Source organism: Heteronotia binoei, chromosome 1 (genome assembly GCF_032191835.1).
Source record: "Heteronotia binoei isolate CCM8104 ecotype False Entrance Well chromosome 1, APGP_CSIRO_Hbin_v1, whole genome shotgun sequence".
Taxonomy (NCBI): Eukaryota; Metazoa; Chordata; class Lepidosauria; order Squamata; family Gekkonidae; genus Heteronotia; species Heteronotia binoei.
In genome coordinates this window covers 181,256,086-181,282,029 of record NC_083223.1, presented here as the reverse complement: position 1 = coordinate 181,282,029, position 25,944 = coordinate 181,256,086, and the positions used below count along the sequence as shown (strand labels likewise).

Here is a 25,944-nt window from a genome sequence, read left to right as displayed (position 1 = left end):
ATTATTCCACTTAAAAAAAGGCATATTATCAATCTTAAAAATTTCAAATACAAGTGACTTGATTATTTTACAGTTCCACATATCCTGTAAGCATTGGGAATTACAGAAATTATAGTTACCGAAGGTTAATTATAAACTACTCTCTAAATGAAATAAAATGAAAAGCATATTTAAACTAATGTATTTGACATGGGAAAATATGTTTACCTTTTTCAAAAGCTGATTAAACATTTTCATGACTTCATCAACTTCTTGAAAGAAGCTGTCTAAAGTCAAAGATGACCATGTTAAAATCGTAAGTCCTTGTCTTAACACAGATTCCACCTAAAGAAAACAGACGGATCCAAGAACAATAAACATTTAGTGGGACTGTAGTACATAAGCAATCATGAATATCAAATAACTAACATACCCCTTTTAATTTAAGTTTAATATTATCTTAGAATCTCTCTGTAGCATTAAATTATGTATCAGACAAGGTTTTTAAAATTGATGCATTCAGAATGTCATGAGCTTGACTGGGGAAACAGGTCCACACCATATAGGGCATTAGAGGTCAACAGCAGCATTCTGAATTGTACTTATAAGCAAACAGCAATCAATGTAAAGATTTTTAAAATGGCAAGATGTGTTTCCCAAGCATGACACCTGCTAGCAGCCTAACAACCACATTTTCAACAAGTTGAGGTTTGCAAACTGTCTTCAAAGGTAGGCCCATGTAGAATGTTCTGGAGTAGTCCAGTTTGGATATAACCAGAGCTTGGATAATCCTGTTTATCAAGATAGGACACAAGCTGCAACAACCAACATTGGTGAAATACCCTACATATCACAGAGGAGATCCGAACCACCACCTGCAACCCTGAATCAAAATCACTACCAAACTGCTCACATGCTCCTTAAGAGAAAAGGCAATCCCATTTAAAAAAGATTGATTTTGCACACTTTGATTGCAATATGGTTGCCAGGTCCAATTCAAGAAATATCTAGGGACTTTGAGGGTGGACCCAGGAGACTTTGGGGGTGGAGCCAGGAGACATTGGGAGTGGAGCCAAAAGCAAGGCTGCAACAAGCATAATTGAACTTCAAAGGGAGTTCTGGCCATCACATTTAAAGGGATCCCACACTTTTTAAATGCCTTCCCTCCGCTGGAAATAATGAAGGATAGGGGCACCTTGTTTTGGGACTCATAGAATTGGACCCCCTGGTCCAATCTTTTTGAAACTTGGAGGGTGTTTTGAGGAGAGACATCCAGATGCTATGCTGCATATTTGGTACCTCTATCTCGAAAACAGCCCCTCCAGAGCCCCAGATACCCACAGATCAATTCTCCATTATACCCTATGGGAATCGGTCTCCATAGGGCATAATGGAGTGCCCAGCAGACATTTCCCTCCCCTTGTCTGCTTTCTGATGACCCTGAAGTGGGGGAAGGGCATCCAAACCAGGGGATCCCCTGCCCCCAACTGGGGATTGGGAACCCTAGATTGCAAACATTAGTAAGTCAACAGCATCCACCATCTCATCTGACTCAACTAAATAAACTGAGCTGGGAATTGTAAGCATGTTGATGACCACTTAGTCCAAACTACCAATTAAGCTTCTCTCAGTGGCTACGATTTATAAATTACAGATTAAATACATTGTGTGCTGTATCTCTACCCTTTGTTCCATGTAATTCTTAGATGTGAGTTATGAGTCCTCCTCAGCTCCTGTTTGGATCACAAGACTGCAACATGTGAAGAAGAACCTTCAGCCAACCTTCAAGCACACATTGACACCATTTCCTTCACCTCAAACAGTTGAGGGGGGAAATGCTATTTGTCCCACTTGGGAAATGCATGAGTGTACATTCTGAGACTGCTCTGATCTGCTACAGCAATGGCACTCAGATTGTCACGGGCTGGGGCCAGGCCAGGCGAAGTCCAGGGGCAGTCCAAGGTTTGTAGCTGGGTAGCAAGGAGGGTCCAAAGCGCCAAAACCAAATCACAGTCCAGGTATCGTAGGTCAGAGGTTCAGAAGCTGAAGTCAGGGGGTCCAGAAGTCAATGCCAGAGTCAGGGGGGTCAGAAGCCGAAGTGGATGCTAGAACGTCAGGTAAGTGACTAGTTGCTTCCACAAAGCCTTCTCTCAAAGCCCACAGCTATATAGCCCTCTGCTGTCTGTGGCCCATTTGGGCTAATTGCTGACTCAGAAGACAGCCAGGATCCTGCTGAGACTCAAGCACCCTCACTCCTAGAAGGGCCAGAATCCTTTCAAAACTCAGGGCTCAGGGAGCGTCTTGCTCGTGAGTGTGCTGCCCTCCTCCGATCCCTGAGGTCCTGACGGTCACACACACGAGCCACCCGAGAGGGCAAGGCAGGGGGGCTTGGATCTTCTCCAGCAGGAGGCAGGGGCACTGGTGCAGGTGGCAGGGACACAGTTTCTTCTGCAGGCTCGGCTTCTTCTGCAGGGCCCCCAGCACCCATGACACAGATCATCATGAATGTAAGAGGAGTTCAGTATGTAAGTCACAGTACTGTTTTGTGCAGGGCATGCTGATATTATCAGAGGCCAACCTCAAAAGCTCCCTCACTTGGAACAGCTTTTTACAGGCATTTTGTGGAGCAGCTTCACCACTATCACACACAAAATAAATTGCCCACTCTTGCAGGGATTCCAAGTCTTTGTGAATTTAAACTTTATTATGTGATGGTTCATCCACAGTAAAAGAATCTCTGAGATATCCTCCACACCCAAGCCACTTTGAACTGGACCAGTAGTACAACGTACAGTAGTACAGTGAGGTGGCTTTAGTCAGTCTTCTTGAGATAGTAATGTATACTTCAAATTCAAATCTACAGCACACTTTTGAGGGACTCTCCTGAGCTAATGGACAGGGGCCCATGTCTATTTATACCAAAGTCCAGCTTAACTACAAACAAAAATCAAATCAAGCATATATCCTACTATGTGTGTGAGAACTAAGATAACTGTCATACAGCTGATATGGAGACCATGCCATCCTGAGCTACATCATATTAGATAAATATATACGCACCCCTCCACATATGTCTATAAGCACATATGTACTTATACACACAGCGACTGTGTTCTGCTGAATTAAATTACTGTGACTCACCTTCTTCATTTTTGGCGCCATCAAATTTACAAACACAGTTGGCACTTCCTGGCACAAATTTTCATAACATGTAAGAATACTCTGTGAATTAAAATTAATGTTCCATGTGTTAAAGAATGTTAAAAGACACTAAAATATGCTTGTGCAAAATGTCATTTGGAGAAAATGGAGCATTGGGCTACACATAAATTACTCAGTGAAATTTTAATATAAAATGTAATTCAACTTTTATTTATTTACTTCATTAATATGATATCTCACTCTTCTTTCCAATGGGAACCAAAATTGACTACAGCATTCTCTCCTTCTCCATTTTATCCTTACAACAACACTGTGAAATAGGTTAGACTGAAAGTGTGTGACTGGCTCAAGTTCACCCAGCAAGCTTCTATGGCACAATGTGAATCTGAACCTGGATTTTCCCAATCCTAGTCCAACATGCTAACCTGCATGTGTGCATGCATACACGTAAGACTCACACACAAACTATGACCGTTTATTTTCATTTTCAGAGTATCAAAATTGAAGATATTTTCCAACAGAAGACTGAAATTTGGAACTTGCACAGTTCAAGACACCATGCTTACTAAACAGTCTGAATTTTTAAAACCTTTTTGTCACTTAAAATTTGTGACATGAAACTAAAATTCTCATAACTGAGACGAACACTCTTCGTAGCAAGTGACACATAAGGGGAAATGTTCAGCTATATGAATTCTGTCACCCTTTCGCACATGTGATTCAGTGTTGCACTGGTGCAAAAGTCTGGATTTACTTGGGAGAAAGGGATTTGTGGCTGCATCAAGGAATAGATCTATGCTTGCAGAATGCAAACTATGTTTACTAGTAGCAGTCATAAAGAAACAGATTAAGAAATAATTTCTGCAAAGCAGCCACAGTCTGTTGCAGAAAAAAGACTACGAGTGTCATGGCACAATAAAATGGTTCTATCACTTCATGTATTTCAAATGGAAGCTGACCAAAGAAAGAAATAAGAATGAAGATCCCTGGTTAAATTAGGATACTTCACACCTATTTCATTATAAGCTGCCTGAGCACATAATAAATGCCAGAACTGCTGAAGTTCCCAACAAGTACACAATAAGCTCTATACAATAAAAAAGCCAATGAAGTTACTTCATTAGATGGAAGTTGTGAAAGCAGACACGTATAGCTAAACATCTGGAAATATCTATTCATGTAAATAAACTTTTTGTCTGTTCAGGATAACAAGTAACAGTCATTGAACAATCTCTTAGCAAGACTAGTGGGAAAAAGTTTAAATTGTCATACAAAGAAATATGTTAATATGATAATTCATTATATATTTTTAAAGAATCAATAATGGCAATTCTTTACGTACCTCCAAACGTAATTTGTTTGTCTTAACTTCACTCTCAATTTTAACTATCCTCTTTGCCTGCTCTGGTACATCAAGCCCCATCTTTATCATACATTTTGTTTCTCGGACAATCTCTAAGATTTTGGGATCAAAATTAACCAGCAGCTTTCCAGTTTCAGGATGCCGTACCAAAAGTGTTACTTGTAATGCTACAATTCAAATGCAAAAATATTATAGAATCCAAGTATAAAATCCAATCTAAGTGTAAAAGATAATTTTTTCCTGTTGTACAAATCTGCTAACTTGTCCAAAGTCAAAGTGGTAAGACAAAGATACTATTCTGCAATACCTGTGGTGGATCAAAAGACTCACCATATTGTAGTTGTGAAATTTCCTTCATCCAAGCTGTGTGATAGAGTACCTCAAATTCCACCAGCACATAGGAAATTCTATTGTACAATCGAACAACTGATTTACCTTCTGGACTTGCCAAGATATCAGAATTTTTCTGTTAAAATATTTGGAATCAATGATATACATATTAAAATATATAAATGACTAGAATACTGCTTCTTGTTTCTCTCTTCCTCTCACTAGTCTAGGAGATTACACAACGTGATTTATTTTTACAAGCCTATCAATATTTCACAGTTTTTGATAATGCACATCATTGCTTCTTTAATTACAGACAGTACCATATTTCAGTTTTTCTAGGCGGAGTCCATACTCAAAAGTTCTATGATATAGTGGGAAAACACATAAACAGCCCCAGCTTTGTTTGTTGTTTACTCTCCAGCAATCCCACAGCTGAACAGGCAAGACATTTTCAAAGGGAAGAGTTGTTTGAATGTTGAAATGTTACATGGAACCTAACAAAATTGTAACAGCATATGTGGTTCAACCTTGTACTCACATCATATTTCTTTGGATCCTGGCCAAAGGCTTGAAAGAAGCTACCATATGATAAATTTAATGATTGACCAACAAAAAAGGGCAATGTGCTATAATCACAGAAGCAAGACATATCTTTCCCTACCAATAAGTTTGCCTCTTTCTCAAACTTTCAAAAATCCAAAGAATCCGCTATTTAGAAAAGGAAATATCTTCAGCTGGAATATTAATGCACAATGCATCACTTTCCAGCAATTTCCAAAAAGCCCTTTATCACGTTTTACTTAAAATTGTGGGTGGCTTAAAGTGTTCATTCATATCACTTGATCAAAGTGCAGTAAAACCCTTAGAGATCATTCAGTTAAAAAAGGGTTTCTTCAGGAAAGACAGTTTCTAGCTTCTTAGGATTTTCAGGGGACCAAGTAAGTCTGATATACACCTAATAAGGGCTACTGCTAAATTATCAAAATCTTCTACATCTCAATATACACTTGACAGTACTAAAGTTGGATTTTAGCTTACATGACAGTCAAACAGCACCACCTACAGACTGTCTCATATTGCTTTACTCCCACTGTAATCTTTAGGATAATTGGGAACACATGATAAACATCAGTATTCTTGTCACTTGACCACAGTTTTTAGAAGCATAGTATTTTAATGTTTTACCAAATTTGTCTCCTGCAGGTAGGTGATGACAAACTTACATAAAAATAGTCGATTGGCTCATTTATGCGCCTGAAGAGTTGCCTCACCCATAGTATCTTCCCAGCTACTGGAGGCATATTTCGAGCCAGAGGAGGATCATCTTTTTGAGCCTGATAAAGCTATGGCAAACACAAGTTTAAAACATACATTCTAGTAACACTGTAGCTAAATATTGTACTTTGGAACTGAACAAGGATGTATGGAATTAAACTGCAGATGATGTTCTGACAACAAACTTATTAATTGCAATTTTGTAAGGTACACAATTTTCCATAACATAATTAAGAGAAAGGGAAATATGAAGCACTGAATTAGAGCTAGCTGAAATACTAATAATTATGTGCAATATCAGTTACCACACCTTTGCAACTTTCTGTTTCCAAATTGGAGATAGATTAGAAATGCATAGAATCAATTTGTTCCCCTCTCCCCTGGGTCTGTTGTTCTTGTTTTACTATCTTTTCTATGCTTATCAATCCAGTATTGTCAGAAACAGTAAAATTACGGTTTACAACGCAGACTATCAATATAAACATAAAATGTCTCTGACTTTCCAATTGTATTAACTATTTTAAATCACTCATTATTAGGTTGTCAACCAATCAAATAATTTTTTCTTGATCAACTGTTTGTCTTTTAACCAATTTGTCAGTAAATGAATTAATAACAGATAAATGTGCATATTCCCAAACAAAAATATAGATGATTTTTGAAACAGTCAAAAGAGTGTAAAATAAATTATAATTTCAACAAAAATGACCACATTCTTAGAACAAAAGGCTACCACTGATATTTTCTTTTTAATACATTCAAAGCTATATGACACTCTTCCACCATAAAGACCCTCCACCACTACAGGAAAATACCAAAATTAAAATTGGCTGATTTTTTTTAAAATAAATATATTTTTAAGTCTGGTCTCATCTATTAAATTTACCCTTGCTGACTAAAATTAGACTGTCCTAATAAATCATCTAAGGCTTCCATTGAGTAGTCTAAAGCAATTAAAGCAGGCTGCCTCTCCTTATTTTAAATACATCAAATACCTTTTTAGTGGCTTCAAGTTCTGCAACATAATGCTGAAGAATACATCCAATAGTACGCTCTATTTCATGTTGAAGACATGGCATGTTCAGCTTCTGAAACCTAAACAGAAGATCATATTTAGACTCCGAATGTGTCCTGTCAACCAGGATCACAAAAAGCTATGATTGGTTTTAAAAGAACTGGGTGGCACAACATCTGATTGTTTTGACGTGTAACTTATACTGTGGACAAGAGGCTAGAACGTGGAGAAACAGAATGGTTTCCACCTGGTAAATGTGTGAAACTAGGATGTATTTTATCTCCCTTTCTGTTCAATGCACATTCAGAATAAATCATAAGAAGCAGAGGTGGGCATGAACCAAAAAACTGAAGGTTCATTGAGGTTTCATGAACCTCCAAACTGCAAACTTCCATGAACTTCACCACTGAACAAACCACTTCATGCTCCAGGGAAGTTTGTGGGGCCAGCCCATCTATGGATTGGGTTGGCCCAATTGAGCTCTGAGACTGAGCTCTGAAGGCCTATATAGGCAACCCAACCAGAAATGAGCTCCAAAGGCATTTAAATACTATTGGAGCTGTGTCAGAGCTTACTTCTGGGTCAGGCTGCCCAACTAGAAGTGAGCTCCAAAGGCATTTAAATGCCTTCAGAACCCACCTCTGGGTCAAGCTGGTCCAACTAAGCTCCCAGAGTGAGGCTCTGAAGCCTTTTATAGGCCTTTGGAGCCCACTTCCAGGAGGGGCCAGCCCATAGAAGGAATTGCACTAGACCAGCTGAACTCAATTTGTAACTATGTGTATTATACTTTCACATTTTGACTACAGAATGACTACAGAAAACATTACCACATTTACTGTTCAATTGAAGTTCTCAGAAAAATTACCCTTGGATATTAAGAAATGTTATTGAAATATTTTTGGTATTATTTCATGCTTTTTTGTAATCTCGATTTTTTAATGTAGGCAGGGATGGTTGTGTTATGATTAAGCTCGAGAGTCATGGAGTAAAAGGACAGGTCCTCTTGTGGATCAAAAACTGGCTAATTAATAGGAAGCAGAGAGTGAGCATAAATGGGGAGTCTTCGCAGTGGAGGATGATAAGAAGTGGAGTGCCGCAGGGCTCAGTACTGGGTTCCATGCTCTTTAACTTGTTCATAAATGATTTGGAGTTGAGAGTAAGTAGTGAAGTGGCCAAGTTTGCGGATGACACTAAATTGTTCAGGGTGGTGAGAACCAGAGAGGATTGTGAGGCACTCCAAAGGGATCTGTTGAGGCTGGGTGAGTGGGCGTCAACGTGGCAGATGAGGTTCAATGTGGCCAAGTGCAAAATAATGCACATTGGGGCCAAAAATCCTAGCTACAAATACAAGTTGATGGGGTGTGAACTGGCAAAGACTGACCAAGAGAGAAATCGATGGTGCGGTCTCATTTGGAATACTGTGTGCAATTCTGGTCACCGCACCTCAAAAAGGATATTATAGCATTGGAAAAAGTGCAAAAAAGGGCAACTAGAATGATTACAAGTTTGGAACACTTTCCCTATGAAGAAAGGTTAAAACACTTGGGGCTCTTTAGCTTGGAGAAACGTTGACTGAGGGGTGACATGATAGAGGTTTACAAGATTATGCATGGGATGGAGAAGGTAGAGAAAGAAGTACTTTTCTCCCTTCTCACAATATAAGAACTCGTGGGCATTCAATGAAATTGCTGAGCAGTCGGGTTAGAACGGATAAAAGGAGGTACTTCTTCACCCAAAGGGTGATTAACATGTGGAATTCACTGCCACAGGAGGTGGTGGCGGCCACAAGCATAGCCAGCTTCAAGAGGGGGTTAGATAAAAATATCGAGCAGAGGTCCATCAGTGGCTATTAGCCACAGTGTGTGTGTGTGTGTGTATGTGTGTGTATATATATATATATATATATATATATAAATTTTTGGCCACTGTATGATACAGAGTGTTGGACTGGATGGGCCACTGGCCTGATCCAACATGGCTTCTCTTATGTTCTTATGATTGGCATATATACCCCTATAGATAGTTCATAACAGGGTATTACCAGGCTTCTGAAGCTGTTTCTTTAGTGGCTGCAGCTAAGGAAGAGCAATATTATTTGAAATGATCCTGAGTGAATTTAGACACCATGTTCTGAACGCAGGCTTCAATATTCGACTCTTTAAACTTCATTCTGGATTTGGATACCTTGAAATCACACTTTATAGACTTTGGTTATATTCTATGAATTTTTTGGCCCTCAGCAATTTTTTGCATGGAAGTAGACCTTTTTGAATTCTGTCTTTTGTTTTGTTATCACTATATGATTTAGATATTATAAGTTATGGATTTACTTCACAGTAATTTTTAAAAATTGCCATCATAAGGGCCCCTAATTGGGTAAAAGCATGATTTACATTAAATAACTAAATAATCTTGTGATCAGCAATAAACAAGACACATCCTTCAAAAGCATATATTTTGTCCTTCAAAATATGAGTATTAAACTGCTAGATATTATATATGTAATAACAGGCATATTAATGTGTAATTGAATATTTTTGCCTATTGATCAATTTTGTCTGCTATAGGTAAATTAATATTTGCTGCACTAAATGCATAAAGTATGAAAGAAGATGTTCCTCTCAACATTTAGAAAGGATGAATTTAGGGGACACACAAGTGACGAAGTGCCAGAGTATCTGATTTGCATTCATAAGGTCCCAGGTTAAGCGCCTGATATATCTAATTCAAAGGCTCCAGTGATATGAAAGACCTCTACTCAAGACCCTGTAGAACAGGGGTGTCAAACTCATTAGGGCTGGATCTGACATAAATGAGACCTTGTTGGGCTGGGCCATGTGTGTCATAAAATGTAATGCCTGGTAGCAGATATAAACTTTATAAAGGACACAAACACAATTAAAGATTTTTTAAAAAACGTAAAACATGCTTAAAAGATCAGCACTCTTGCAATATTTTGATAACTTGACACCTCTTGCTCTGAATGATTGCATCAAAATCTGGAGACAGTGTCTGCGCTGTAGCAATCTTGAGTATGCTGTTCAGGTGTGTGTCTGTAAGTTGCAAACCTACTTTTGATTTACTGACATTCATTACAGAAATCTCATGGTCAATGCTTTCAGTCTAAGATCCAGAGGAAAATACAAAATAGTCGGGCATAGCAAGCTTTTGTACATAAGTTGCTTCATGTGCTGGTCAGCCAATGGAGGAAATAGTGGCTTTGTTCTGTTACTTGATTGAGCAAGCCTGGCAAAGCAAGCTGTGATGCAGAAGGAAGCAAGAGAGAGAAGGAAGGAAACAACAGTGAGTCGCTCGCGGGCCTAATAGGAGCCCTCCGGGGGCCTGATCCGCCCCATGGGCCACATCTCTGACACCCCTGCTGTAGAGCTACTGCCAGTCAGATTAGACAATACTGACTTTGAAAGCTCCAGGGTATGACTCAGGTCCAAACTGCTGGACCCAATTTGCTTTCACCGTAGCCATATAGCAGCTGAAGGGAGTGGGGCCCCATTTCAGCTCAAGGCTATGGTGTGAGAGGAACAGGGATCTTTCCTCCCATCCCCATGCCAAAATGGGCCAGATAGAGTTATTTCCATAACTTTGGGGCTGTATGTGGAATATTCTATGAATGAGCAGCTCCAAAATGGAGCAAACAACTCCCCCTGGGGCTGTTTCAGTTCAAGAAAAATGGTGCAAGGGAAGGCAGGAGCCTCTCCTCCCCCCCATGCTATGATCCTGAGCTGAACTGGACCCTCACAGACATTAATAATGACTGCTTTGGGAACCCTGACCCAACTTGTATAAATTAGCATCCTATGTTCTTCATAAAGCTGCTGAGGAGTCAGGACCTGTAGCTGGTTGTGATTCTCCTATACATGGCCTCAGGCATTTGAAGCAAACACAAGTGTAACAGCATGACTCTCAGTTTGAAGCAGACCTTTCTACCAAGTTCTCTCAAATAGATGCTCATTCAGTAGATAGCCTTTCTTCATGTTAAAAGATGTTCCCACTGCAATTTTATTATTATATAGAAAGCCTGTTTTTATAATTGTCTCCATGTCTCTTCTAAGAAACAGAATTTGTAATAGCATAATTTAATTTGTTTCAGCTTTTGAAATGTTAATTAAGAAAATAAGAAACAGTCTGGAATTAATAGCTTCTCTGCCAATTATATTATAGAGGGAAAAAGGAAATCAATTGTTTGTAAGAAAGAAACCAAATCAAGTCTGAAATCTTCCTAGAAGCTAAATGTCTAAACTGAGGCTATTGATGCATTTTGATCACATCATGAAATTCACTGGAAAAGACAATAATACATACAATACATAATAATAATGATACAGTTAAGGGCTGTATGACAAGAGGAAGACCTAACACAAGGTGAATACTTTCAATAAAGGAAGCCACAGTTTTCAGTTTGCAAGACCTGAGCAAGACTGTTAACAATAGGATGTTTTGGAGGACATTAATTCATAGGGTCACCATAAATTGGAAGTAACCTGATGACACATAACATGTACAAGAAAGGGATCACCTTCTTGCAGCGTTTCAAAGTGTGTTTAAATTTAAAACACTGTCCAGTTTAAACCAATCATTTTAAGCCTGTTTTACCTACCTTTGAAGAAGTTGAACAGCATGTTGTGAAGATAAAATTCTTCCAAAACAAGATCTCATAAATGATTGTATCTGAACCTAAAACAAAAAGTATACATTTTATAGTGATAACTTGTATATTTGATAATTAATTGTGAACTAATTTATCAGAGTACTGGAAGCATTTTATAATTAAGATTTTATCACTCCCTATATTAGCGAAATGGTTGCTTCACATGGCAATAGGATGCAAATAGGAGGGGAAGGGGGATACAAGATTTGTATACCCAAGGAAAGCCACTAAATATGCATTGAAGGAAAAACTGCCTTACCAAAATATCTGCCTTCTTTGTTGGTTCTCAGATGCATGTGGCCATGCTGTCTGGAAGCACTAGCAACAAGAGCAGTATGACCCTCAGCAGGTCAGGGAAAGAGGACTTGGCTAAAGGGAAGTGATTATAGGGATGCCAGCCTCCAGGGGGAGCCTGGAGATCTGCCAGTATTACAACTGATATCTAGACAACAGAAATCAGTCCCCTGGAAGGCACTCTATGGCAGAGGTGTCAAACATCTGGCCCAGGGGCCGAATCAGGCCCCCAGAGGGCTCCTATCAGGGCCCCAAGCAACTGGCTGTCATCTGCTTCCTTCTCCCTCTTTCTTGCTTCCTTCTGTGTAACAGCTTGTTTTGCAAGGCTTCCTCAATCACACAGGAGCTTCAGAGCAAAACCCCTATTTTCTTCATTGGCTGAGGCTCCTCTTTTGGTGAGGAAGGGGGCGAAGGAAGAGCTTGCTTTGCCAGGCTATCACAATTGCACAGCAGAGCTACTGAGCCAAGTCTTCTATTGGCTGAGGCTCCTTGTCATCCTGGTCCCTGGGGAAGGCAAGAAAAAGTCAGAGTTTCCTTTGCCTAGTTCCCTGGATCCCATGGCAGAAATACAAAGAAAGCACCTTTAAGACCAATGAGTGCTAATGTTTTAAGCATGTTTGAATTGTGCTTTATAAAGTTTATATCTCTGCTATCTAATCTTAAATAGGTACACATGTGGCCTGGCCCAACATGGCCCGGCCCAACAAGTTCTCACTTATGTCAGATCCAGCCCTCATAACAAATGAGTTTGACACCCCTGCTCTATGGCATTATTCCCTGTTAAATTCCCTCCTTCCCAAACCCTGCCCTCTCCAGGTTTCACCCCAAATCTTCAGGAATTTCCCACTCAGAGTTGGCAAACCTAGAAGCAATGACTTACAGTACAGTCCTAATTATTACAGTACAGTTCTAATTACATGTACAGAAAAGCCCTCTTGAATAATTCCATTTTGTATAGTTTAGAGACAGCCAGGAGAGTGGGACCCTTCCTAACTTCATCAGGAAAGCCATTCCAAAAATACTCAGAATTTGGTCTTACATTTTTAAACCAATCAATGTCAGATAAATAGCAGATTCAAAATTAAATCTGCAAAATGGAAGCTTTATTACGTCTGAAAATGTCAACCATCCTTGAACTAGTAATTAACATGTGGAATAAACTGACGCAGTAAGTGGCAGAGGCTACAAGCAGAGGTAGCTTCAAGAAGGGATTGGATAAACATATGGAGCAGAAGTCCATCAGTGATCATTAGCGACAAATATAGATGGAACACTATGTCTGGGGCAGTGATGCTCTGTATTCTTGGTGCTTGGGAGGCAACAGTGGGAGGGCTTCTGGAGTTATGGCCCCAACGGTTGTTAGCAGTCAGAACCCTCCTCTCTCAGAGGGGCAGTTTATAGCTTAGAGAGGGAGAAACACCCTTTGTAAAATTTATTTATTTTATTGATGGGACTTACTGATGGGATTTATATACCACCCATCCCATCAAGGCAGACTTATCTCAAAATTCGTAAGTACAAGACACTGCCTGGCCCAAAATGAAAAAAAAAATGAATGCCAGTCAGAAACAAGCCTGGGAAAGTATTTTAGAACAGTGGTCCCCAACGTTTTTGGCCCCAGGGACTGGCTCCAGGACTAGCCCACTGACCACAGCTCCAGAACCAAAAGGGTGCGGGGACCCAATTCAGCCTGCTCCCCCATGGCGCCTCTTCCCTCCTGTTTTCCTCCCCCATTTTCCTCCTCCCTCCTTCGCCCCCCCCCCCGTGCAGCCTCGCTGCTTCCTCCTCCCCCATTTTCCTTTTCTCTCCTTTCCCACCATGCAGCCTTGCCACCTCTTAAAGGTGCAACTTGACTCATACTTTGTTCTACTGCTTCAGACCAACACGGCTGCTCTCCTGGATCTATCTTCCTCCCCCCCCCATTTTCTTCCTTTGCCCGCCCCCCCCCCCCGTGCAGCCTCGTCACCCCCTCATCCCGTTTTCACCATTTTAAGGCCGGGGAAGGGGTGGTGAAGAACTCCCAGGCCGCCCCCCCCCACCAAACAGCTGCAGGAAGAAAAACCACTGCAGCCAGCAGCAGCTGAGGGCACATGGCGCCCCAAGCAGGTGCCCCCCAAAGCACTTCAATCCCCCCAGGCCCACAGTGCTCACCCCTCCTTCCCTTCCCTTTCTGTCCCATTCTGTTGCCTCTCCCCCCACGCACAATCACAGTGCGGCGCTGCCAGGGCCCGGAAGGGAGGTGACAGGACAGAAAGGGAAGGAGGGGGCGGGTGGTGGCAGCGGGCTTGATTGAGGAAGCAGACACACCGCAGCCAGCAGGGCCCGGGGGGGAGGTGACAGGAAGGGAAGAGAAGGAAGTGGAGGACTGCAGAGTCCAGGCGAGGGGGGTGGGAGACGAAGGGACGGGAAGGGAAAGGAAGGGCAGGCGGCAGCAGCAGCGAGCAACGCTGCTGCAGTGGTTTTCCCGGTCGATCAGCTGATTGGTGGGGGGGGGAGGAGGTGGGGAGGCTGCATGGGGGCAAAGAAGGGAGGAGGAAATGGTGGGAGGAAGAGGCACTGTTGGGGGGGCCAGCAAGGCTGTGCAGCCCACTGAAAACAGGCTGCGGCCCAGTACCAGTCCCCGGCCCAGGGGTTGGGGACCCGTTTTAGAAGATGAGTAAGAGAGGCTGATTCCATGCCCCAGAGAGATACATAACTGTAGGACAATGGGTCTCCCAAAACCTATTGACTCACCTCTGGGCTAAACTCACCAAGTCCAACCTTACTTCCTCTGCACCCATGTACCATAATTAAAGCACCACTTACTCAACTCTTAATTCTATTCACCAAACCCATTAGCTTTTCCCATCCAGTACTTGCAGGGTCATCAAGCCCCTTTCACATCTATAACCCACCTCAGAAAAACCAATCAAGCTTCTCCTGTCTTTTTTTTTTGTCCACCTCCAGAAAGCCTATTAAGTTATTTTTTTTTCTCTCTCACAAACACATCATACCTGTCAGAGGACACATGTTGCCCTGTATCAAAACGCACTCTGCTTCCCAGAAGTGTGTGTGCCTTGGATCCTCCACATATCCCCCCACTTTGTTGGGTCTCTTCATGAAACACTGGTCTGGGGGCATCAAACTCATTTGCTATGAGGACGGATCTTCACCTTGTTGAACCAGGCCATGTGTGTCATAGAATGCAATGCCAGGTAGGGAAGATATAAACTTTATACAGAACACAGACAAACACACACACTCCGCCTAATCCACCTCACTGGCTTGTTGAGCCTCAGCCAACATAAGGAAAAGAGACTTGGCTCAGTAGCTCTGCTGTGCAATTGAGAGAACCTGGCTCTCCTTCCCCCACATCCTCCCCAAGGGAGGAGCTTTGCTGTGTAGTTTCTGTGCAATTGAGCAAGCCAGGCAAAGCAAGTTGTGATGTAGAAGGAAGCAAGAGGGAGAAGGAAAAAGACAACAGTGATTTGTACATGGGCCTGATAGAAGTCCGCTGAGGGCCTGATTTGGCCCTTAGGCCACATGTTTGACATCCCTGTGATGGTCATTTTGCTGCTTTCACTGATCTCTTTCTTTGAGACTGGTAATTATCACCCCTGTGTCTCTCTTAGCTAGCTCTTGCATGTGCATTTATTGTGTACATTTTTGTTCTTTTATTCTCAGCCTATACTGAGGTTGAACAGTATAGGCTGTGAATAAAACATATTTTAAAACATATTTTAAATTGTTATTTTATCGTTTTAAATTACAATTGTAAATGTTTTTTTTAATTGACTGTCAGCTGCCCTGAGTCCACTTGCGGAGAGGGTGGGATATAAGACTGAAGTAATAAATCAATAAATAAATTTTAAAAACCTTTCTGACTGAACATCTGCCTGGTTTATTTCAAGTGTTCTCTTAAGGAAAACAATTCCTGTATACATAGGTGAAGAATCCCAGTTACTCCTTCATCTCCTTAAAGCTAATTTCCCAAATTAATTAGGAATCCAGACTATTTAGGTAACAGGGTGGACCTCCTCATGGCACCTGAATTTTTGGCCAGTGTGTGACACAGAGTGTTGGACTGGATGAGCCATTCACCTAATTACCTGGCTTCTTTTATGATCTTAACTACAGTAGCAAATTTCCAAGACTTGATTCCAAATTAGAACAGTTACATTACTTACCTCTAAACCTTCTATTTTTGACATGAAATCAGCAAAATCTACATCAAACTCAGTTTTCCTTGGATCTAGAATATCATATTTTTTCTTTTGAACACTTTGGTAAATATTTCTGAACTTAATTGCCATAATATCAATTCCTTCAATGGTAGACATACTCAGTGCAGAAAAAGTTTGAACTATGGTTATCATTTCTGTAATCTGAAATTTAAAAAAAAAATCCACTGTAAAAGTCATAATGGCGGGCTTGGAGGAGGCAGCAGACACGCCGCGGCCGGCAGTGTCTTTAATAAAATTGTGGTTCTTCTGCTAATATTAGCTAGGATTGTGGCTAGCCTCATTTGACAATACAGACAGCTGATCTGATTGGCAGTTACCCTGAGGGCACTTTTTGCAAAATTCTATAACAATAATAGCTGGCTTACCTTGGAAACCTAGTTTATCTTTCCCAAAAACAGAAACCTACCTTTAGGAGCCTAAGACATATTTTTCATAAAATGGTAAACTGGTGACTCTGCAGTAGAACAGTTGTGTATCTTTACAGCTAGGGGCGCAGACTTATCAATTTCTGGGGGGGGGGGGGGAGGCTGGGGCTTGGTCAGAGGCATTGGGATCCAGTGATATTATAGGAAGGATCCAGTGACATCACAGGGAGGGACCTCCATTATCACTACATATGGATTTATGGATTCATAAATTTAGGGAGCACCTCTCTCCCAACAATGCCCATGGACAGGGCCAAACCCAGAAAAAGGTGGGAGCTGGCCAGTGGTTATAGTGGTATCTCAGAGGTCCTGCTATGTCCTGTTTTGAAATTCACTTTTAGAATAGTCACTTTAAGATCTGCAAATATACATATAATATGCATAGGACAAACCAATGGTCACAAATTTGACAGTAAAAGGCAATACAAAAAAACTTTAGGAGAACATTTTATAAGTTTCCCTGGACATTCACTTACAGATGTCTTCTTTCTGCCTCATTAATAAGGGTAACACTGTACTGAAATTTACAAAACTATGGCATCGCAGATACCTTTGTTTGATAAATTCATGGGTCTCTGACCCAGGGCAGAATACAAAACAGTTTCTGGGCCCTCAATTTCTGAGCAATGTACAAAGTTCAGAGTAGTAGCAATGTTCTTCTCACTTCAAACTCATATCCTACAAGTGAGTACAAGTACATTTTGAGGCAATTCAGAACAGTGCCCATAGCAATGACCCCAAAGAAAACTCGCACTTATACAGCCCCGTAGCCAGGATTTGAAGAATTGGGGGCCCAGATTTTTTTCAGGAGGCACATAGTGGCCCCAACCTCCATGGCCTTCTCTCCTACCACCCCTGAGGAGGAAAGCTGCCAGCTCGCTGCCATACAGCCTCCCCCCTCCCCACAGCTGCCCCAAGGCGATCCCTTTCCATCCCTCTTCCAGCAGCACTGGTGGGGAGCCACTCAGAGGTTTAGATACGTGCCGCACGGTCTCCTGCCCTTACCTGTAGCATGATCCAGCTAGGCAAGCCCGGCAAGATAAAGGGGGGGGGGGCGGTGGAAGGCGCCATCAAGTCGCAACTAACTTCTGGGGCTACAAGACCTCCAATTTGGATTTCTTCCTGTCGGAGGGTGAGCCGAGGCTGCCCAAGTGCAGCTCTCACCCTTGCTCGGGTGGCCAGCAAGACCAGGCCAGAAAATCCCTGCAGGCAAACATCACCTCTCCACTGATCCCCAGCGCAGGATTGCAGCCGGGACTTCCACTTGTGTGTGCCAGCCTACCCTATCCTGCCCTGTCTGCAATGGAGACATCTGCCCCCTACCCCCGCCACCCCACTTGAGGGCCAGAATGGCCTCTTCTTGCAGGCGCCCTCTAGCCCAACGTCAGCCCAATGTGGAGCTTAACTTTCAGTCCTGAGCACTGAAAGTGCCTCGATGTTTCTGCTTGCTGGGGGAGATTTCTTCCAGCCCCTAAGCAAGCAGAAGCAAGGTGGAGCTTAAGTTTCAGTCCTGGGCTCCTGTTGTTTCTGCTTGCTGAGCGGTCAGAGAATTCTTCCAGCCCCTAAGCAAGCAGAAGCAAGGTGGAGCTTAACTTTCAGTCCTGGGGCTGAAAGTGCCTTGTTGCTTCTGCTTGCTGAGGGGTCAGAGAATTCTTCCGGCCCCTAAGCAAGCAGAAGCAACTGTGTATGATCACGTCCCTAAGCAAGCAGAAGCAACAGTGTATGACCACGGCAGAATGGAGAAGGATGCAGCTGAGGCACTGGAGGCTGGTTAGGGGCCCCAAGTCAGGGGGCCCTGCCTAGCAGTCAGGGGGCTGTTCCCCCACAGGCCCCCTCGTAGCTACGGGCCTGAACTTATACCACCTAGGATTTTAGATACCTTGCCCTCTTAGAACACTGCTTAGAAATTCCACCTTAAAAATACAGACATTCAGAACAAATAATTAATGAAAATCACATGATTCAATTTATGGGAAATGACTGCATTCCTGCGCATGGCAAATTTCTGCTCCTTAGGTTCAGCTTGCACAACACATTTGTCTTCAACAAATGATCTTCAGACAACTGAAATACAACTTTAACTTTTAATTAACAATGCAAACTGTTTCTTTAGAAATTACAGTACAATCAAATATTCTCCCAATCCCGTTACCCCTTCTGCTCCAGAAGCATCCTCTCCTGCCATATTCCACCTCCCCGCCCCAAGAGTTGCTAACAGACACACAATTTTATTCTGGGTATAAGCTATCCTGTGCAAGCATATTTCGTCAGATACTTTGAAAACAATTTCCTCAACCCCTACTTACAGGGGTTGGGTGGTTGACAGGAAAGCCAAGATGCATAATACTGGGTGATTATAGCTGAGACTGGATGTGAGAAAGATCAATGAATGGCATAAAATTAGCATGCAAAAACAAGTGTTAACAAACAGATATGGGAATAGGGTGACCATAATGTCTGAAGGCCAGCCAGGGACACGTTGGGAGGGGGGGAAGGTAGGGGTGCGCGCGCGCTGCCGGAAACAGGAAGTGGCGTCACTTCCGGTGATGTCATGCCACCACAGGAAACAGGAAGTGACATCACTTTCTGTGACATCATTTCCCCCGCGTCACCTGCCGGAAATGGGAAGTGACATCACTTCCTGTGACATCATTTCCCCCAAATGACATCATTTCCCCCATATGCCACTGACGGAAACAGGAAGTGACTTCACAGCACTTCCTGTGACATCCCCAAAAATCCCCCAAATATCACCGCCGGAAACAATTTTGTTCTGAAATCCTGTATATACTTCATCAGTATATGGGATAAGGCACTTTCTCAACTGTGCTGCATAATGCAGCCTATTTATTTTGTCCTGTTTGCTCTGTTGGCTCTATCTGCGCCACCTTCATCACTTTCGGGGTGTGGATCCCCCAGTGGGGTGGGCTCCCGACTCCCTCCGCCGGCTGTTTCTGATAGCCCTGCGCCCCCTCTTTCATTTGATATGTGTCCCGTGCGGGTGCCACCCTCCCGCCGGGAGATGCCGCAAAATGAGCCCCCTTGAGGCTTATGGCGACAGGGCTCGGGGGAAGCGAGCTAGACTGCTGTTCTTTTGAGGGGTTATAGAGTGTTTCGAGCCCGTCCCTGTGGCATCGGTCCCATCATTGTGGGACCCAGGGGGCCGGTGCAGCGGCACGCCGAAGCAGCCTGTCACTAATAACACAGGTCGAGATGCAGGACAGGAACCCGGAAGTGACCGACAGGCTGCTTCAGCGTGCCGCTGCGCCGAGGCCTTCGCTGGTCGGCGCTGGTCCCGGAAGGCCCTCCAGAGTCTCTGGAAGGCCTTCCGGGACCAGCGCCGGCTGCTCCGCGGCCTCTCCGCGGCATCCGCTGGTCGCTGGAGGCCCTCCAGAGTCTCTGGAGGGCCTCCAGGGACCAGCGGAGGCCGCGGAGAGGCCTTCGCTGGTCGGCGCTGGTCCCGGAAGGCCCTCCAGAGTCTCTGGAAGGCCTTCCGGGACCAGCGCCGGCTGCTCCGCGGCCTCTCCGCGGCCTCCGCTGGTCCCTGGAGGCCCTCCAGAGACTCTGGAGGGCCTCCAGGGACCAGCGGAGGCCGCGGAGAGGCCTTCGCTGGTCGGCGGTGGTCCCAGAAGGCCTTCGCTGGTCGGCGGTGGTCCCAGAAGGCCTTCCAGAGGCTCTGGAAGGCCTTCCGGGACCAGCGCCGGCTGCTCCGCGGCCTCCGCTGGTCTCTGGAGGGCCCCCAGGGACCAGCGGAGGCCGCGGAGAGGCCTTCGCTGGTCGGCGCTGGTCCCGGAAGGCCCTCCAGAGTCTCTGGAAGGCCTTCCGGGACCAGCGGAGGCCGCGGAGAGGCCTTCGCTGGTCGGCGGTGGTCCCGGAAGGCCTTCCAGAGGCTCTGGAAGGCCTTCCGGGACCAGCGCCGGCTGCTCCGCGGCCTCTCCGCGGCCTCCGCTGGTCGCTGGAGGCCCTCCAGAGTCTCTGGAGGGCCTCCAGGGACCAGCGGAGGCCACGGAGAGGCCTTCGCTGGTCGGCGGTGGTCCCGGAAGGCCTTCCAGAGGCTCTGGAAGGCCTTCCGGGACCAGCGCCGGCTGCTCCGCGGCCTCTCTGTGGCCTCCGCTGGTCCCTGGAGGCCCTCCAGAGACTCTGGAGGGCTTCCAGTGACCAGCTGAGGCCGGGGAGAGGCCTCCGCCACCGCTGCCGGCCCCGCGCGCGGGCGGGGAAGGCGGCGAGTAAGGGAGGGAGCGTCCCTGCGCGTGCGCAGGGGCCCTGCGCAGGCGCAGGGACGCTCCCTCCCTCACTCGCCGCCTTCCCCGCCGGCGCCCGCGGCCCACCGCCTCCGGGGCTGGCTAAACCAGGACCTCTAAATGGTCCCGGTATAGCCAGCCCGGGAGGCGGGAATAGGGGGCCAGAACCGGGACATTCCCGGGCTCCCGGGATGATCTGGCCACCCTATATGGGAATGAGGTTTGAGTTCAGTGGCACCTACAAGTCAAATACCATTCCATTATGGGTACAAGTGAGAACTGAGAAGATTAGTATGGCCACTCCTTAAGACTCACTGAAACAAATTTCCTCAAGTATTATATATAGGTTAGGAGGGAGGAGTAAGTAACTGAGCAATAAATCCAGCTAAGATTGGAATAACACATTGGGTAAGATGTGTAAATCACATTAAATTGGTATACAGATATAATAAAGCAGTTAACAGATGTGAGAACTGAGCTTGAGTCCAGCGGCTCCTTTAACACCAACAAAGTGATGTCTATAGTCCGTTCCCAGTGCCTTCCTACATTTTGATATTTTTCAGACACTAGAGTTTCTGGGGTTACACATACACATACACACAAATATTTATCTAACATGAGGCATGAGGGGTTTTTTTGCTATTAATCATTGATCCTATTTATTGTTTTACTTTTATCTTGTTGGTTTCATGATGTAAGCCATCTTGAGCCCATTTGCGGGGTGGGATGGGGTATAAATTGAGATGAGAAGGCAATAGCATATCTGAGCTACAACATCTTGGGTTCAGCATATGCTACAGTTTAACAGGATTTCAGGGAATCTTTTGATACCTAAATCATTCAGTTTTCACTTATACTCAGAAATCAAACTTTCATTTCATTTATTCAACTTATACCCTGCCCTACCTACAAAATGGGCTCAGGGTGGCTTACATTATAAAACCAACAACCACAAAACAATAAACAGGATCAATGATTAATAGCATAAAAATGGTTCATGTCAGATAAAGTAAGTGTGTGTGTAATCTAAATGAAACACTATACATGCACACAAAAGCTGATGCCTAGAATAAAACTTATGTCAAATAAAGTTGCCATGAAGGGTTAAAAGATCTCATTGTTCTGAAAACTCATAAAGTTGGTCTCAGACTTTCTTATCTCTCTTTCTCTTTTCCTATGACTCCTTTCCCTCCACTCCCTAACCTTTAGCTTCCATGATAACACACCTGTTGTTTAGTCTTCTATCTCAAAAGTAACAAACTATATATCTAACGTGGTAGCCTTGAGTGGTTTGTACTCTACTCAAAGAATGCTTGGGAAAATGAACTTATGTATCTTACTATGCTGGGAAAGGGGGGGGGGCATTGCTTAGTAGTTTACCCTATATTACTGGAGTAGTTTACCCTATATTACTGGGTCAGATCTGGGAACACCTCGGATCTGACTCAGACAGGATGTCTGTACCTATAACCCTGGATCTTACAATAAAGGGAACTTTGTAAAGAATAAAAGACTTTTTATTGATGGGAGACCAGGGCGGGATTTGACAACTTGGTTGGTTCTTAAAGGTGCCACTGCTCTCAAATTTTGTTCTGCTGTTTCAGACCAACATGAATCCATTAGGCCTCTGATCTTCATGTCCCCACACACTCAATCTCACTTCCCCCCCAAATGTAAATTGGAACCAAACAAGTATGTTGAATCCACCAAAGAGCCTGCAGTCTGAAAAGCAGGTGTAGCCAGCCAGGGTTGAGGGCTATACTTTCTTTTCCAACAGACACCAAACATATAAGGATTGATATGTGCTGGATATCAAAACTTTAGTCATTAATCTAGTGAGTCCAAAGATACAACTGAAAACTTTTGCAGATCACCATTACCTTACAATATCAAACATCCTGCAACACTCTAGATCGGCTGGATGGATGAAAAAAATAGTCACCTTTCCTAGATCTCAGTTGAGAGGTCTGTATCTCCTGATATATGTGCTCCTATTGCCAGGAAGGTTACCAAATCTCTTTTCCCTTGACCCAGGTCTGCCAGTACATTGATTACCTAATTAGAGCTTACCAACTCTGGTTAATATGCATATTGACACCTAGCCTCTGGCGAGAAATATGTGTAGAGTAGCCCATTGGCTCTAACTAGCTAAGCTAAAACAACAGCATGCATAAACAAACAATTATCTCATGACTTCAGGAAGTGAAGTTGCCAAAACCCACAAGAAGAAAGGAGAAGTTTCTCCATCCATCTATCTATCCATTGTGTGTCTGTGCTAGCTCAATTAACATTTCTAAGAAGCTGAGGTTGTAAGATCATTACACCACTGACTTCCTTCTTTCCTGCTCAAAGGGAACAAACACACACAGTGGGAAGTTTTCCTGCCTCACATTGTTCCAGGAGAAAAATGCATTTCTTTCAGGATCCACCACCTCATTCATGCCTTTGAAGATCATTATCTCTCCTTCTTGAAAATTTAAATTGGAAACAAATTTCATACACTCAAAGGAGTTTGTCACTATGCCTGGCACTGGTTGCCTGGAGGAGGTCTGAGCTCCTGAGCCCCCAAGTCCTGTGTTCATTGCCCAAAGGGGGCTCAGCCCCCTTAGGAAATCTGGGGGCACTCGAGCCCCTGAGCCCCGCCCCCATAGTTTACACCTATGTTTACAGCTACTTCCCTGCACAGAGCAAATTAGCATGTCAAATAAGTCTGTGCTTCAACCCTTTCCTTTGACATCAAGATTTTATATTGCTGGGGGTTTTATTGTAAGGGGGGGGGGACCTCAATCATGTAAAGCAGCTTGAAGTGGTACAGCGCAAACAGATTTACTACATCAGTGGGAACTAAGCCCACATCGCAATAGTGGGAATCATAGCACAAAATGCTTAGAAGGTTTTATCTTGAGATCATAGTATTTGGTGCAGGCAGTTCATAACACCCTAAAAGAAAAAATTCTATTAGCTGCTCATGGAAATAAAAAGTTTGACAATAACCATTTTGCCCTATATCAAGTGAACATAAGTGAATAGGCTGAAACAGAACATGCATTGTTTTCGTTCTTAAATAATTCTTAAAGAGGTATAGATCCACACTTACTTTCTCCAGCCTTTTACAAAAAGCTTCAAATTTGCCAAAAATATACATCTCAGATACTTCAAATGTCTTCTCCCCTAAAGTCTCCAAAATTTGTTTCCTTGTTTTGTGAAAACTTTTCTGATATTCTTTAAACAGAAAAATGCAGTCCTAAAATGTAAATAATAAATGTAAGCTCAAACGAGTTGGGTGAGGTAGGAAAGAGCTAGTATGGAGTTCCAAGTTGTGCTTCATGCCTTTTGTGTAAGAAAGATATAAATCCAAATGATACTACAATTATTGTAGAAGAGTCTAACCATTTACAATTTCGTTTACTGCCCTGTAGCTTCTGCAATTAGTACCTTGAATTTTTGTGTTCAGAATTATTATTTCACCTACTTTAATGGCTGTAATCTGGTAAAATGTAAAAAAGTTCAAACAAATTTATTGCATTACTATTATTATTTCCATAAGCAAGCAGTAGAAATCCTGAAGAGAAAACTTTTGTAGCCTGTATGACAAGCACCTTCTCCTTCCTGATTACGCTGAATATTTCTTATTAATTAAGGGGAAATGCTGACAAAATGCTTGCTTATTTTGTAACCATTGAAAATTTATCTATTTTAATTTTGCATTGTAAAAAAATCAATCCACAATGAACTGTGCCTGTGCAAACCCCTTGAGGCCTAATTAGGCAGCAAATCCTACTACGAAGAACCAGACATTTTCAAATATGTAACTGGGCATGTAAATTATGGCAGTATACATATTTTGCTAATAGATATAATGAGAATTCACAATAATGATGTATTTAGCATGAAAACTAAAGTCTTATTTTATGACAGTAATGCATTTTGCTCTTTGAGGAAGCCCCTGTATCACAAGATATAACATCAGTACAGCATACAAACCTGGATTTTCTTAATTACTGTTGGGGTATCCTGTTCCCATACACGACTAAAGCCTCCATCAGTAATATATGCTTTACATGCTGTTACCATCTGATTTGTAACCTAATGCATGTAAATAAAGACAAAGAACCCAAATCTGTTAAAACACTGTTAAAATCAAGAGAAACATGCACATGAAATGAGTCTATTATGTAAAATCATTTTAGCTGAACAGTGATTTCAGGGCCAAATTGCAGCTTCCTGCAAATGTATATGGGAACATCACTGCTTCATCTCTAGATCCTTAAATATTATGATTTTAGCAAAAAACACTTTTGCAATGATTTTTGCTAAAAGTCAGCATATTTCCACAAGCCATGCTGCTAATTCATGCAGAGCTAATCCCCATGCCAAACCATGGTGTAATGATTTGAATTTATATGTGTATGTTCCTTTAATTGTTGGTAACTTGCAGTAGAGAAACGGGAGTGAAAGAGGGGAAATGAGTGAGTGAGGTGATTAGTTGGTGACTGAGAGTGTGGGTGAAACTAAGAAGGATGTGTGGGGAGAGAGCGAGAGCTCTCAGTAGAGTGGCAGCAGTCAACAGTCAGTTGTGATCAGTCAGCAGAGTATGAGAAGCAGTCTTCTGATTAGAATCCCTTACTACTGCTGTGAAAAGCATTAAGATTCTACAGAAGAAAAGTAAAAATAATTAGAGGGCATATTAGGGCTTGAGAGAGAGAGAGACAAAACCTAATATTGTCACAATATTATAGAAGTGCAAGAGACAGAAGCTGTCGAAAAGTTGAGTTAAGAAAAGAAAGGAAGATTTGAGAAGGGAGGAGTGTGTAAAGTGAAAGAGCAACATTTCAGTCAGAAGATATTATTATTCACTGAAGAATTAAGCTATAAACATCTTGAAACTAATGCATTTATTGTACAAATAAAGTTTTATTTTGTTTTATATTAATCTGGAGTCCTATGATTTTAATAACGTAAGAGTCT

At 42.9% G+C, this 25,944-nt stretch overlaps 2 protein-coding genes across 3 annotated transcripts in view; one reads left to right on the top strand and one right to left on the bottom strand.

The window, feature by feature from the left end:
- GLO1 (glyoxalase I) overlaps nt 1-25,944 on the top strand; it is a 295,016-nt gene that overhangs the window by 202,426 nt on the left and 66,646 nt on the right. The gene's annotated exons all lie outside the window — the stretch shown is intronic.
- Nucleotides 1-25,944, bottom strand: part of DNAH8 (dynein axonemal heavy chain 8) — a 329,757-nt gene that overhangs the window by 267,890 nt on the left and 35,923 nt on the right. The window contains exons 9-18 of the mRNA XM_060243601.1: nt 24,961-25,062; nt 24,074-24,220; nt 16,254-16,451; nt 11,743-11,819; nt 7,108-7,207; nt 6,061-6,180; nt 4,835-4,970; nt 4,484-4,671; nt 3,121-3,201; nt 208-324 (exon numbers count right to left, since the gene is read on the bottom strand). Of these exons, the coding sequence (XP_060099584.1) occupies nt 208-324; nt 3,121-3,201; nt 4,484-4,671; nt 4,835-4,970; nt 6,061-6,180; nt 7,108-7,207; nt 11,743-11,819; nt 16,254-16,451; nt 24,074-24,220; nt 24,961-25,062 (1,266 nt within the window). The remainder of the gene's footprint in view (nt 1-207; nt 325-3,120; nt 3,202-4,483; nt 4,672-4,834; nt 4,971-6,060; nt 6,181-7,107; nt 7,208-11,742; nt 11,820-16,253; nt 16,452-24,073; nt 24,221-24,960; nt 25,063-25,944) is intronic.